Raw genomic sequence first — 14,849 nt, 5'->3', positions numbered from 1 at the left:
AGGTGTTTATCCAACCTGCTCTTAAAATCCCCAATGTTGGAGATTCCACAACCTCCCCAGGCAATTTATTCCAGTGCTTAACCACTCTGACAGTTAGGAAGTTTTTCCTAATGTCCAACCTAAACTGTCCTTGCTGCAATTTAAGCCCATTGTTTCTTGTCCTCTCCTCAGAGGTTAAGAAGAACAATTTTTCTCCCTCCTCCTTGTAACAACGTATTATGTACTTGAAAACTGTCCCCTCTCAGTCTTCTCTTCTCCAGACTAAACAAACCACTGCTGTTATTAGAAATAGGTGTATTAAAGTCATTCCTGAGCCAGGTGGTAACTTCATGTTGTTGCTTTTACTCTAACTATGCAAAGCCCTAGATTTAAGGCTCCCCTCCCGTCTCCTTCCTCTGACATGCAACGCAGGCACTGTGAATTCAGTGTACGGCAGTATTTCCCATTGCTCAACAGCACCCTCTCTCGCCAGTTAAAGATGTGGTATAGATGAGCCAACTGAGTCCCGCTCATTCACCCTTGGTCAGGAAGACAGTGATTACAATGTCAGGCTAAGGGCTTGGGAAAGTATGGAAAACATGGGCATAGGAGATATCTGGTGTCCCATGGGAGCTCTGAGGACCCAGTTGTGGGAAGAGACTAACACTGGGGAAGAAGCTTATTGTGCATGTGCGACAGCCGGATTTCAAATTTTGTTTTTTTAACAAGACACCTCAGATGATCTTGTGAACCCAAATTAAAGAAACCCCACTTACATGAAGGCAGTCAACCTCCATTTAATTGAAGCCTTGTAATTTACAGGCTATTGTTTAAGCGCTGCTTGGTGTGAGCCCTCAGCATGGGGTGGATTTTTGCAGCAGTTACGAAAGTGTGACAAAAGGAGGCTTTGTAATTATGACACTCTGACAGACCTGCTTTAGGGGCATGTATAATGCTGTTCAAACACCAGTCTGCTTTCTAACTGCTAGAACCTTCTCTGTGCTCCATTTTCCTGCTGTGGTTCCCTTTAGATACCAAAACTCTTCACCTCTTGTCTTCTCTGTTTGCTTTTGAATGTGCAATGATTTAGGCTGTGTCTTTATTTTTATTTTATTACCTTGATTTCATGGCTGCTTTGAACTACTGGGATGCCTGATTTTGTGTGTTCACAGAGTTCCTATAAGCTGCATTGCATCTGGTAATGTGATACCCGTTAGGGTGTTTTTATTTATTTATTTTTTTCATTTTATTTTCCGTGATTGGTATTTCTTTGTTCAATTCAGGTTAGAATTGCCCCTACTGTCACTACCTGGAGTAACAAAACTCCTACTGCCCTTCCCAGCCATCCTTCTGCAGCCTCTCCCTCTGACACACAGGTATAACATTCATTATTCCTCTTTGAGCGGATCGTGCTCCCTTTAAATAAATACCCCCGAATACAGTTTGTGTGCTTAATGCATTCCGGTGCATTTGGGAGACAGCAACAGGTGCTGAGGTCAATCTGACTTTTTGTTTCCATGCAGCTCTTGTTACGTTTCCAGATATTACCCAGACGGCTAGCCTTGAAAAAGCATTAGCTGGTGTTTAATAAAAAATTGTGTTCAAGTGAGAACTTTCACAGCTTCCTTTTGGCAGTGGAATCATGCAAGTGTTGCAAGAATAGTCAGTCTCTCTCTCTCTCCTCTCTCTTTTCCCCCTAATGTTGGAAATAACAGGTTTAACCTTTAAAAAGTGTCTTGGTTGAAATATCAAGATGTCAGATTTTTGTGACTTGCTACACATCATCAAATCGAAGGGTTTGAGTTCTAAGGATGTCTGCTTCTTCATTTCCTGTTTAAAGGATAGTGCATCACTTTGGTTGTGGTTCACCTTTATATTGTTCAAGAAGCCTGGCTCATGGAGGTGGTGGAATGATCAGCACAGTTATGCCAGTGGTGATGGCTATTTTCTGTTGATGTCAATTTGAGGCCTTTAAATATGAAATTGTGAAATCCCATTCAACTCCTCCTCTGGCAACCTGTTAGCAGCACTGATTAAATCTAATCTCCTTTCTCTTTAATGCATTCTTGTGTCCCAGGGAGACAATCCTCCACCCCCAGGTTTTATTATGCCACCAGGGGCTGCTCATCCAAATGTGTTGCCACATCAGGCTGCTTCTCCCGGCTACAACGTGTATTCGCAGGCGGGGGCACGACAGACGTACCCACAGAGTAAGTAGCAATGACTTATTTACACAACATTCGCATGAGTGAGTTTGTTCAGGAGGTTCAGAGCAATGGGGAAACCAGTCCCACTCTTTGGGTGAGAGAACAATCCATGGAAAGCTCCTGCTACTTATTCCTGGTCACTCGCCATACCGAGGGGTATTTTGTCAGTGATGATGTGGCACTGCCTATTGAACAGCTAAATTATAGTTAAGCAGGTGGTTACCAACAAATCTTAGTTTGAGGCCTAGACTGGCCCTTCCTAAAAGCTCAGAGGGCCAAAGATCCCTACGAGTACTCCAGAGCCAGGTATTTCTCAAGCAGCATGCCTGCTTGTTGAGAAGGAACTTAACCTAATTCAGTTATTGCAGAGTTGGCTCGAAGTGAGAGAGAGAGAGAAAAAGGGGACAGGGAAGAGACCATAGATAAGGACAAAGATGGAAGATAAATGAGGAAGGGAAAACTGCAGTAGCCTGTTTAAAACAAACAATAACAAAAGAAACACGGGATGTGGAAGAGTAACAAGGCGGGGAGTGAGAGAGAATATGGAGAAAGGATCTTATGGCAGCAGAGGAGAATTGACAAACACCAAGATTAAACCAGGCACAGTGTTTGAGTTGTGTCATCTAGTGATGAGATCGGGCCTTGCAGTGAGGAGACCTGAGTCCTGGCCTTGGTTCTGCTACTAACTGTGACCGCGAACATGTCATTTATCTCCTCTGTATGGGTTTCCCTGTCTGTCAAGTGGGGACCCTACTTTCCTGCCTGACGGGTATCGTGTGGGTTGCTCCTAACTTTCCGAATCTAGAAGGCTCCCACAGAAGTAGCCACCAGTCTTTCTACCACCTGTTAATTTTCGTCACCTGTTAATTTTGAGTGTATGGGTTGTGTAATGGCCTGACACTTATGAGTTTTGGGAGAGAAGCAGAGAGCTGCTGATAATCAAGGTCTTTGTGAAAAAGGACATAATTCCCATTGCCTCCCAGGCTCCAGCAACAGGGTGAGGTGACATGGCCCTCTGAGTCCAAGCACCACATTGTGGGAGTGGGAACTGGCTAGCCAGGAAGCCGTTTCAAGTGGGTTGGGAAGGGAGGAGGTGAGCATTGCCACTAAGGGAAGCTGATGTGAAATTTGACCCTCCACTACAGAGAGGGACAAGCCAGCACCTTTAACCTGCACGAACAGGATACTAGCTTATTACCTACCAGCAGCAAGACTCTCCCCTGTAGCTGGCTTTTGGAGAAAGGCCCACAACATCTGAGGCCTGAGCTTGCTATTCAAGTTAGGTGTCCTACGTGACGGGGCGTTTTTATATTTATTAAGCCATCAAATTAGTCTAAAATGTAAGTGTTCTGCTCAACTGAAATCAGGAGAAAAGTTGTGATCCTTGGTAGCTAGGAAGAGGGAATGGGGCATAAAAACTGGAGAGGATAGTAGCTTTCTCCTATTCTAATAATGTTACTAACAAAACCTCTCCCTTTTCTCCCCCTATGTAGCTTATCAGCCAACACAGCAGTATTCTTTTGGAACGGGGGGACCAGCATTCTATCAGCCTCAACAACCTATTGCTCCTCCTGCTTCAACCTCCTACGCTAACCCTCCCTATATGCCTCCTGCTTCTCCCCATTCCGTGCCCTCTCAGTTATACCCAGGACAACCTCAACCCTCTCCAGCAAGCTTGAATCCTGGCTCTTCTTTCCCCACTCCTCCTTCTGGTGCATCCTTCCAGCATGGCAGACCAGGAGCTCCAGCAACTTCTGTGGCTTATGCACTGTCTACTGGACCAACAGGTACTCTGCCTGCAACCAATGAGCTTCCTGCATCCCAAAGAACAGGTCTGCGCTTGAAAGGAGTTATTTTGCTTATGTGAGGTTTTGTTGTTGTAGTTTGTGTGTTCTGGTGAATTATTAATAATATAAAATTTGGCTGCATTTTAGGGTTAATGCACAGTGTTTCTAAAAATGGCATTATCCTTTCTGTGCATAGTACAGCTGTAAGGCCTTGTCCACTACAGCTGAAACGGTGCTAGCATAATAGCTCTGATTCCCTGATCAATGTGTGCAGAGATCTTCTGAGAGTCACACTGTGCTACAGAAAAAGAATCTCTGTCTGCCCTAGTCAGAGGAGCCATGCTAGAACAGTATTCCTGTGCAATTGATGCTGGCACAATTTTAACTATCGTGTGGACAGAGCCAAAATTGCTACGTGGTTGGTGAACCAGTACCTAAAAATGAGCAAATATCATGGATGCAGTGAGCTTGGTTTTCTTCTTACTCGCACCATTTTTGCTAGCATAACTTCTCAGTAGTTTCATCCCCAAGTCACACACATCTATAAATGAAAGGAAGGTCAAGCCCAGTGTTGGATCAGATTTAATATAGGAAGCCCTTTCTACTGAATAGCCTCACGGAGATGCAGTCATTAGCTCTGTTTTCCTAATCATCAGCTGTGATGGGATTACTGTGCTTATGAATGCCCTGAAAGAGAACCACAAATTATTTAGAAACACTTCAATGGCATGTTTTTTCTATAAGATAAACAAACAAACAAAAATAGCATGTGTCTGTTGCTAGAACTCAAGAGCATGTTTGAGTGTGCATGATAACAGAGTCTGCCAGCGTGGTGAGAAACAGAGGGACTCAAGCATCCTTTACTGTTGTTTACAGTTTGAGCTGCTTTAGTGACCTGCATGATGCTCGACCTATCTCTTTATTAATGTCACTTGTTCCTCAGATAACTTTTAAACAGCATTTCTGGTCCTGATGTATACATGAGTGTGAGGAATTCTGATTTAAACATTGTTTTAGCTCTACCCTGTTAACGCAAAGGGGATAAGGGAGTAATGCAGCAGATGGAAAACAGGGCTGTGTTTGGGCAAGGAGTCTGTTGTTTAAAGGGACAGTGTCCTGTTAATGGGCTCTGAGACCAAACCATTGGACTTTCTTTTAAATGTCTTTTCTGGTGGGGAAATGGTTTGCTCAGAGCATTGTTAATGCGCTATAGAGCCTCTAGGTTGCCTGCTGGAATCCAACCCAAGTTGGTAGCAACTGAAAGGCTGACGCTGTTTGTTGATCGATGTGAAGTGTATTTGGTCTTGGTCCATTCCAATGGACAAGTGTCCCCAACACAAAAAGCTCAGATCCACTTGGTACTAATTGGCCACATTATTGTCCATCTCATCAGAGATGTTATGGTTTGAATGGATGTGGAAGCTGATCTGTCCTCTGAGCAGTCAAGCTGGGTCAGGAATGAGGCACCCTTGACCAGGAGGAGCTCGAAAGGGTGGCTCGGGGCACATGGGTGTTACTTGCATTTATCTGAAGCTGGTTCTGCCCCTACCCTGACTGTGCCTGTTCTCTGGATAAACAGGACTGCTGTCTCCCGGGCTGTGGCTCCAGGTCCTTTCACGAGTATTACATTAACGCACACACGTTAGGAGAAAAATGTCCACTCTGTCCAGGGAAGAGTGGAGTCAGTTTTGGGGGCCTGTCAGCCTGGGCAGCATTGTTTAACATTGTAGGGATGTGTCTTCCCAAAGGGTGCATCCTGTTGAGACTGTTAATATCCCATATGTTCTACAAACGGACAGAATACCTTCTCCTTTCCTTTTCTTGATGAGGCAGTTGGATACCCTTCCCCATCTTTGTGTGAGTATGGTGTACACCACAAGGAGGAGGTATTAGTGTACCGGGTGGAGCGGGAGTTGCTTCCAAGTTTCCTAGCCTTGCAGAAGCAAAGCAGCACACTGTAATGCAGACAGCACTGCTCCTGTACCTTCCAAAAAATGCAAGTAGCAGGAAACCGCTTTAACAGTTTTCTCTCTAATCCATTTTACTATTATATATGGGTCACTAGAATGCAGTTGAGAGATCTGTCACCTGTTAAGTTTCTTGTGTTAAAAGTTTAAGCAATATAGTCCATATGGCTCTTTCAAAGTAGGGTACAGCTCTCACTTATGCACTGTAGAAGCTTCCAGCCTTAATAACAAGCACTGTAAAATGGGTCACTTTCAGTTTCCACTTTTTGCTCAAAGGTTATCTATACTTGTTTTTATCAAGTTCTGTCAACATTAGCAATATCGGCTGAATTTGTCCCAGTAGCTAGTAAGGGGGGAGATCTGGTGTAAAGTTTAAAACTTTTAAACTTGGGTGTTGAAAATTCTTTTAATTGATTATTAGCAGATTTCAGCACTGAGGCCCCAGTGCCCCAAAGCCTTTAAGTGTGTGTTTAAGTCCATCCCTATTCACCAGAGCATTTGAGCACATTCTTAACTTTAGTCACGTGCTTAGTCCCATTGCGTCTTAAGTGCTGAATTGCTCTATTGCACAGGGATGGGCTGCTAGGTGGGAACCATATTGCTGCAATTGAGGGAACTTTGTAAAAAAGATGTTTCAGGGAACCTTCAACAGACTGTTCTGCTCAGGTTGTTAGATCATTTCTCTCAGAAAACTGTACCAACCAGAGAGGGAAAACTTGCTTTTTAAAGCTCTTTTAATGCTGAAAGTACAATCTATAGTCTGTTCAAACTCCATCCCCTCAGAGTAGTCTTGATAAATAGACTGTACTTACCGTGCCTTAGCCACCAACACTATTCACAGAAGCTGCACGGCATAGTGAAAAAGGCCTCTCAGTATGTCACCATTATATTAAGTACATGAAAACATAAAGCCAACGTGAAGGTCATAGCTATACCTCCAAATGTCTAGGTGCAAACAGAGAGACGAGGTGGATGGGGTAATATCTTTTATGAGGCCAAATTCTGTTGGTGAGAGAGACAAGTTTACATAGAGCTCTTCTTCAAGTCTGCACTACAGACCTATATCAGTACGTCGCTTAGGCATCTGAAATATCCACAACCCTAAGCGACGTAGTGATACCGACCTCATCTGCCCCGCCCCCCGTGTATAGTGCTGCGTTGAAAAGCTCTGCAGTTGGCGTAGGAGCATCTTTACTTTAGCAGCGCAGCTGCGCCGATGCAGCATGTTGTATGTATGTAGACCTGCCCTTTATCGGAGTCACAGCGAAATACAAGGTGGAACAGATTGTTTAGCATAAGTAGTTAATGCACATTTCAAGGGACCATTCAAGGTGAAGTGGCCCATTAACACCCCTCCAGTCATAGGGAGGAAAGGAAGTGGGGGCAGGGAGCAGCTGGGTGGGGGGTTGTTAGTGGAGTATAGATTGTTGTAATAAACCATAAATCCAGTGTCTCTATTCAATCCATGATGTTTAGTGTCTACCAAAGTGTATTAATTTAAGCAAACAGGATGGTTATGCCTAGTAATGGAGGTTTGATCCTTGACTTTGAATTTCTGTGCTTTCATATGTTGTAATCCAGGATCTTAATATCATTTTGATGTGGGTTGTTTTTCTTTTTAAACTTTATTAATTCAAAATAAATAAATAAAAATAAAAATCTCATGCGTTAAGATTAAAGGATATATGCAGTAAGCCAGCGACATTTGAAGATGCAGGTAGAAAAGCTAGAACTCCACGCGCAGTTTTTTCCATTAGTTTTTTTACGGAAAAAGTAAAAATTGGTAGGCTAAGCAATATCAATAAGATCATATTAGAAAGTAAGTGCTTTCAAATGTCATTTTAAACCATCTGGACTTTCACAACAGCAGATGTTTAAGAAACCTATCTGTGGCATCCATCTTAAGCATGAAGTGATTTTTAGTGTTGCACAGTATTCCTTCTTTTTTGGGGTTATGATACTGCACGTCTCAGTCCAGTGAGACGTTTGTGCAAGGATTATAAATCTCTAAAAACCAGGGTTAATGACAGATGGTGCCTAACAAATCTTAAATATACTGTAGAATAGCTGTCTAGTGCTCCCCTTTTTCCTTGTAGGTGATGTAAAATATCTTGCTGTGTCATGTTATTTGGATTGTCAGCTCAGTTAGGGCAGGGAACTTGCTTTATATTTCTGTGGGACGCTCCTATCATAACAAATGTGATATTGACACACAGTATAAATACAAAATAATCATACAGGTCTTGATTCAGGAAAGCACTTAAGCATGTGCTGAAGTCCTACTGAAGTCTAGCCCTTTGAGCAGATACTTAAATGCTTTCCTGAGTGGAAGCCATTGTGATGAGGGAATTTTGTCTCTGATGAGTAGTCTCTTGGTTCAGTTGGCCTGATAACAAAAGTAAGTCAGGATTCTGCAACAGTTATTAGGAGCCACTTGAAATGATGACATCCTAAATGGGAAAGGAGTCAGACTCATGTTTTGGGAGGGCAGAGGAAAGTCATTCTGCAGGGTTGATGGGGCAGCATATAGCACTAATTAATGTTGTCATTAAACTGGCTATTTAATTCTATTAGATATTTTTGTCAGGTGATGAAAATTCAAGTTTTGCACACTTACTGAAATGAAATAGCTAATGAGAAAAATAATTACAGGTTAGGGTATGTTTACTTTTTTTAAACGCCTTAGTTATTTTTGCATTTTATCTACAGAAAATCAGTCTTCTCAAGACCAGACCTCTACCCTGCAAGGTGAACTAGCTACAGTATAACATGGAAATCAATTAAGCCACCATATGAAATTAATGGAATGCATGTGACCCTCATAGTACACTAAATTCAACGCTCTTTGTCAATACAATTTTAATTGAATCAAATTTTATAATATCCTAATGAACATAAATAATACCAGAACTGGAATTTTTAACCACAGAAATGAGTTGATGCATTTTAACTGAATTCTATAAAATTATTACCAGTATTAGTAATGCTAAAACAAATTGATGTCATAGTCTGTGCTACAAAAGCCAGGCTCTCCATATCTGAAATCTTACGAAAACTGATGTGCCAGCTAGCTAGGGGACATGATACCTGATGTTCTCGTTGGTCAGGGGATATGACTGAGTTTTGGTTAACAAGAAGGTTTTTAAGTAATTGTTTAATAGGCCCCTTTAAGGTATTACAGGCATGCTGGGTATGGAACTTGTTTAACAAAACTCTCAAGTGCTTGTTAAATTTAGAGTCCAGCTAAGTCTGTACTGAAGTAACACAGTCCACTGTGTGAACATGAATTCATAGTTTACGAAGACAAAAACACTGTGGTGAAAAAGTCCATTGAATTTTTTTCTTTTGGCTTTTTGTGGCTTTGAACAATAAATCCTCATTACCCCAGTTTAAGCAGCATTAATGTTGAGTTTTAATACAGTGGCCCCTATTAAATGTGCATAATGAAATACTGGAACAATTTTTAATTCACTAATCTAAGCTTTGTACTGCAAATTTTGCAAGTACACAGAAAACGCTTTCTTTTAATGAGCTGATTTGTCATGAAAACCACTGAAAAAATTATTAGAAACAGTTCTGCTCAGATAACCTATATTCTGTATTTCTCTTTCCTCGTTATTACGACATTGGCCTGAATGCAAGGGGCCAGAATCACCAGTCTGCTCAGGCAGCTTTACTCTGCTTTTGTGACCCAACACGACCACAAATGTTATTTAACTGGCTGGGTAAACCTGGTTTATGACTGCCTTGTATCTCTAGACTGAGCGCACGCACGGGTGAATGTGACCTAGGATTTTAAGAGTCCTACTGATGTTTATTCTTCACTTGGAGTATCCTCTCTGTTTTCCTTCTGTTCTTGTTGGAGAACACATCTTGTTGCTGTGTAAACATGCGTCACAAAAAAGCAGAGGAGCAACTCTCAGAAAATGTCTTAAGCAGAATTCAGTGCCCATGAACTGCTTTTTTCCAAACTGCTCTGAGGTGCCCACTGTTGATTAACTTTTATCATAATGTTAACATAGTTGTGCAAACAGAATTGCCCGGCAAATGGTCTAATTTGTTTTGTTACAAACAGATATAGTGAAACCTTCATAGATAACTGAGAGACTATGTTAACATACTTTGGCTGTGTGGTCCTAACTGTGTTTCTGCCTGCAACATTGCCAAAATTCAGAAGGTTTGGCAGTGCAATGTTGCTCTCTTGGGATGGTTGGTAGTTTGTTTTTTATGTTGTCTACGAGGAATTTAATTTAATGCATTCAGGTGATTTATATTATATACAGGAGGGGAAGCTCAAGATGACTAGGTCAAATTCTAACTTAGCTGTAAAGAAAGTAACCTCTCTCAGGCAGATACAGCGAACGGGCTTTCAGTGTAAAGAACTGCAGGGCTTGCTGCTTAGCACAAGGGATGTGTTATTCTACCATCATGAATATTAGTGGTGCAGTAGCAGATCTGAGAACCAAGACTTTGGTTATCAGGTCACATAACCACCAGTTTTACAACTATGGCACAGAGCCAGCCTTGCTTAAGAGTTTTGGATGTTGCTAGAGCAGTAATTTGGAGGTGTAGTGTGGCAAATAGGTCTATTCCCCAACTTCTAGGATTCTAACAAATGATTAATGTTGCCTTTTTTTGTTATAGGACCTCAAAATGGTTGGAATGATCCTCCTGCTTTGAACAGAATTACAAAGAAGAAGGTATTGTATGAGATTGGTATCCCACTAAACTGCATACGATGCATTTTAAAAAGCAGTATCTTAACTAAATGTTATGAAAAACATTGCTGGAAGAAGAAAAAAATGAAGTGTTATCATCAAACAGCAATTTAATAGCATTGTGAATAAAAGTTGTGTTTAAAGGGAAGGAAGACATGTAAATTTTCAGCATATATTATCTCCTGAAATACATTCGTAAACACCCTGAAATATGCATCCAAAGGAGGCTGAGTTCTTGGGAAAATTGTTGTTAATAATCGGTGGTCACAGTTTGGGACAAAAGTACTACGGACCATTGTTATTTGCAGAAAAGCAGGTGAATTGTGAATGTTTTCCCTAGGGCCAGACTCTGAGCTGGCGTATGTTGTCATAGCTCCATTGACCTTCTCTTTAGCTACAACAATGTCCACAAGTTGAGGATCTGGCCCCTGGTATTTACTAATGGTATGACAAGTGTCACGATGAGAGACCATGATATAAAACTTCACCTTTATCAAAGAGTCTGGGTGGGAAAATGCAGCATGACCAGCATAGACGGCAGGAGTGAGGAGCTCAGGACACTTTTATTAGGGTAGAATGAGCCTTTTAATTCTAGCCTCTGGGTTCATTGTGGAACATTTTGCAGTGATCAAAATTCTGTCGTAGTGGCCCACATGAAATCAGATAGTGGTGATCTGTCCAGTTCTTCATGGCAGTCTGAGCACACAGAATAAGGTTGTGAATGTACATGGAGACAAAACTACAGTAACTAGTAACCCCTGGAGTTTGTCTGTGCAGGTCAGGATTACCAAACATCATTGGCAGGATGGAGTTGAGGAAGCTTGCACTGTTCCTGTACATGACAAAGTCAGGGCTTTGGTGTCCAAAGCTGTCAGTCTGGGGTACCTTTTAGAGCGGGTTAATACTCTCAAAGAGGAGGAGGAAGCATACCAGTCTGGATAACGCCCTGATGATAAATTAATAAAAAAATTGGTTAGAAAATGCTGTCTTTTTAATTGGATTTGTTGTTGTGGAATGTTTTGGTCATAACCCTGGCTTCTGTTACACAACCTGATCTTTAGGATTTGGGAGTTATTTCAATAAAAAGTCATGATCTTTGTCACCCTGCCCGAATTGGTACCAGCCAAGCTTCCATTATGAATATTTACGCACTGATTTATTTCCTGTGTATTTTCAGTATAATAGAGTATGCGTTCCTTAATGGTTTTTAAACTATTACTTAAATATTGTTAAATGGTTTTAAAACAATTTTTATCATAAAATAAAGGATATTTTGCATTTTCCCCCCAAACAAGCCTTTTTTATAATTTCCCATGACTAATGACTTAATATTTATTAATTAAAACAGTGAGGGCCATGATTTTCTTTTTTATAGCTAAAACTGTGACTTTTGCTTTTTTTTGCTGTGACCAAAACATGTCTTTTGCCATGACAAGCAACCAGCCATAATTACAGTTTCATTAAACCAGAACTACACTTAGCATCTTGGACTTTCTTGTTGTTTCCTTTAATACCCTTAAAAAGTGTGGAAAGTCTAACTGTGGTTTGTTTTTCACGTTATTGTAGTTGTAACAGAAGCCAGCATCCCATTTAGTCATCTGTTCTTTCCTCTCCCAAACTCTCTCTCTCACGTTTGTGGCCTTTTGTGCGTATGTACATACAAACATTTAGGCACTAGTTCTGAACTGCATTAATAATTGGGCTTAATAGCAATCTGTTTACCAGAGGCTTGACTCTCATTTGAAAGATGTATTGTTTGGATAGTGCCAGCTGTGGGGTAGGCGCTTTACAGATGAGAATAAAAAACTGTTCTTGCAAATAAGATCTTAAAATATAAACACAGATTAAAAAGCAATAAGAAATGAAGTATTCATAGACTATTTCCCATCTGAGTAATGCTATCATTAAATAATCTGGATATTTGGGAGTTAATTTTCTGCTATTAACTGAGATTCATTCTCACTTACACTTTCGTTTTCTTGAAAGTAAAACGCCACGTTGTAATGACTGTATGCCACTCTGTGAGTTCTAGAGTGTCTTCTACTATGTGGTACCCACTACTGCCTGTAGATCCCAATCCTGTACGCACTTAATCACATGCTTTTCCAGTTGGTGACGAGCCCTTTGGCTTGAAGTTAAGCATGTGTGTAAGTGTTCGCTGGATTGGGGTTTTAGATTGTAAGATTTTTAGAACAGAGACCTTTTATGTACTTGCAAAAAGAAAAGGAGTACTTGTGGCACCTTAGAGACTAACCAATTTATTTGAGCATAAGCTTTCGTGAACTACAGCTCACCTCATCGGATGCATACTGTGGAAAGTGTAGAAGATCTAGCAGTAGTAGAAGATCTAGTGTAGTAGATTTTCTACACTTTCCACAGTATGCATCCAATGAAGTGAGCTGTAGTTCACGAAAGCTTATGCTCAAATAAATTGGTTAGTCTCTAAGGTGCCACAAGTACTCCCTTTCTTTTTGCGAATACAGACTAACACGGCTGTTACTCTGAAACCTTTTATGTACTTGTTATCTGTCACTTGTACAACTTATGTCAATTTATGTCATAAGTCAGAATGTATAAGGAGATGGGAGAAAGGGATTGTTTCCTACATTTCTGTATTACAGGTACATCATGTTTGAAAGACAGGGTTAGTACAATACAGCCCTTTTTGTGGAAATAATGAGCAGAGAAGGCATGGTAAACTTCTTGTTTGATTTTCTTTAGACACCTGATCACTTCATGCCTCCTGTTCCCATCACATCCCCAATAATGAACCCTCTGCTGGATCCACAATCCCAGATGCAGCAGCCGCCCGCTTCACTGCCACCAGCAGCCCAGGCTGCGTTTCAGCCCTCGCATCTTCCATCAGGGCAGCCCATTTTACAAAACCCGTTCCAGCCTATTCAGCAGCCTCTGGGGCAGGCAGTCGTGCCTCCAGCTGTCTCAAAAACTAGTACAGAGGGGGCACCAGGAGCTCCAATTGGCAATGCCATACAGGTAATGGCAATTAAGTTGATGTTGTTTTGTATTCCGGTAGTGCTTAACCCCCCCATCCAGGATTGGGGACTCATTGTGATAGGCACGGAACAGACACAGAATGAGAACTTTCTCTGTTCATCTTAGGCTTCAACGACACAAGAAAGTTGCACCGGTTTAACTAAACTGATTCAAAAGGCTGTGTGTACACTCTTGTTTTGGTTTAGCATAAGTCGATTGGGAATTGGTTTCTGTTAAACTGAAATAAGCCCCTCTTAAGCTGAAGTAAGAATGTGCACATGGGGGTTTGCACGGTTTAAATGGGTATAAAAGCCAATTTAAGTTGAACCAGTACATCTTTCTCATGTAGACAAATCCAGAGAGAGGCTGAGAGAGAAGGCAAAATCGACTAAACCGTCTCACGGTTCAAGGCTATCTGCACCTCTGCCCCTTCAGTGGTCTCTCTGAATGCAACCCCTTCAGACTTTAGGCCTCAAGGCTTTAGGTCTCCAGGGTGGAATCTCATGATTCTCCCACTCTCAGACAAGAGGGTGGGCTGCGGCCTCCTGTGCACCAACCGTGATGGCTGAGCAGGCCTGACTAAATTTGGCTGCCAGCAGCCTTTCTTTCACAGCTGTGACCAGTGTGAATATAGAGACCCAGTACAGCTTTGACAAACCAAAGTATTGTGTAACTTTAATAGTACGGCCAAGCATAACAAGGGAACGGGAGGGTTAACACAACAAATCTACAGGCATATCTGTCTGACCTAGATTCTCCCAGGCACCCCCACTTCTGGGGGCTGGGGTTCACTTTGCTTCCCATGATCCCTGTGTCTTCCTCCCCGTGCTTTAGAATCTCTGTTTGTCAGTCCGAAGGTTCTTTGTTTCCAGCTTCCTGCCTGACGACCTCTTCATTGGCTTACAGATTAGTACCTCCCATACTGGGTCCCCTCCTGACGGTTGATCTCAACCTGGTCATAGGTAGCGATGCCTGTCTCATTTGGTATCTGTGAATGGGGCAACCTGAAGCCATCATCCCCTTTCCTGCAGAGATGCCAGGAACTCCTGCTGGAATTAACCCCTGGTAATCATGACAAACAATGCAATAGCAACCAGTTGGACATAAATTATAAATCAGTTATTACAGGCACGTCCTGTGTCCTTCTCCCACCCATCCTTTGTTTATATTGACCAACTCCAACCTCAGAGCATTCGT

The 14,849-nt window shown here is 41.8% G+C and overlaps 1 protein-coding gene across 11 annotated transcripts in view; it reads left to right on the top strand.

Moving 5' to 3' along the window:
* The window catches only part of SEC31A (SEC31 homolog A, COPII component), a 69,737-nt gene that overhangs the window by 45,827 nt on the left and 9,061 nt on the right, over nt 1–14,849 (top strand). For 3 of the 11 annotated variants that reach the window (XM_073340520.2, XM_073340519.2, XM_073340531.2), the window contains 6 exons: nt 1,263–1,355; nt 2,057–2,189; nt 3,680–4,018; nt 8,650–8,688; nt 10,585–10,640; nt 13,380–13,652. In XM_073340520.2, coding sequence (XP_073196621.1) covers nt 1,263–1,355; nt 2,057–2,189; nt 3,680–4,018; nt 8,650–8,688; nt 10,585–10,640; nt 13,380–13,652 — 933 coding nt within the window. The remainder of the gene's footprint in view (nt 1–1,262; nt 1,356–2,056; nt 2,190–3,679; nt 4,019–8,649; nt 8,689–10,584; nt 10,641–13,379; nt 13,653–14,849) is intronic. The other 8 variants (XM_073340522.2, XM_073340521.2, XM_073340523.2 and 5 more) reach the window with 8 other exon arrangements.

Source organism: Lepidochelys kempii, chromosome 4 (assembly GCF_965140285.1).
Source record: "Lepidochelys kempii isolate rLepKem1 chromosome 4, rLepKem1.hap1, whole genome shotgun sequence".
Taxonomy (NCBI): Eukaryota; Metazoa; Chordata; order Testudines; family Cheloniidae; genus Lepidochelys; species Lepidochelys kempii.
The sequence above is the reverse complement of the archived record's forward strand: the minus strand, read 5'-3'. Positions and strand labels throughout refer to the sequence as shown.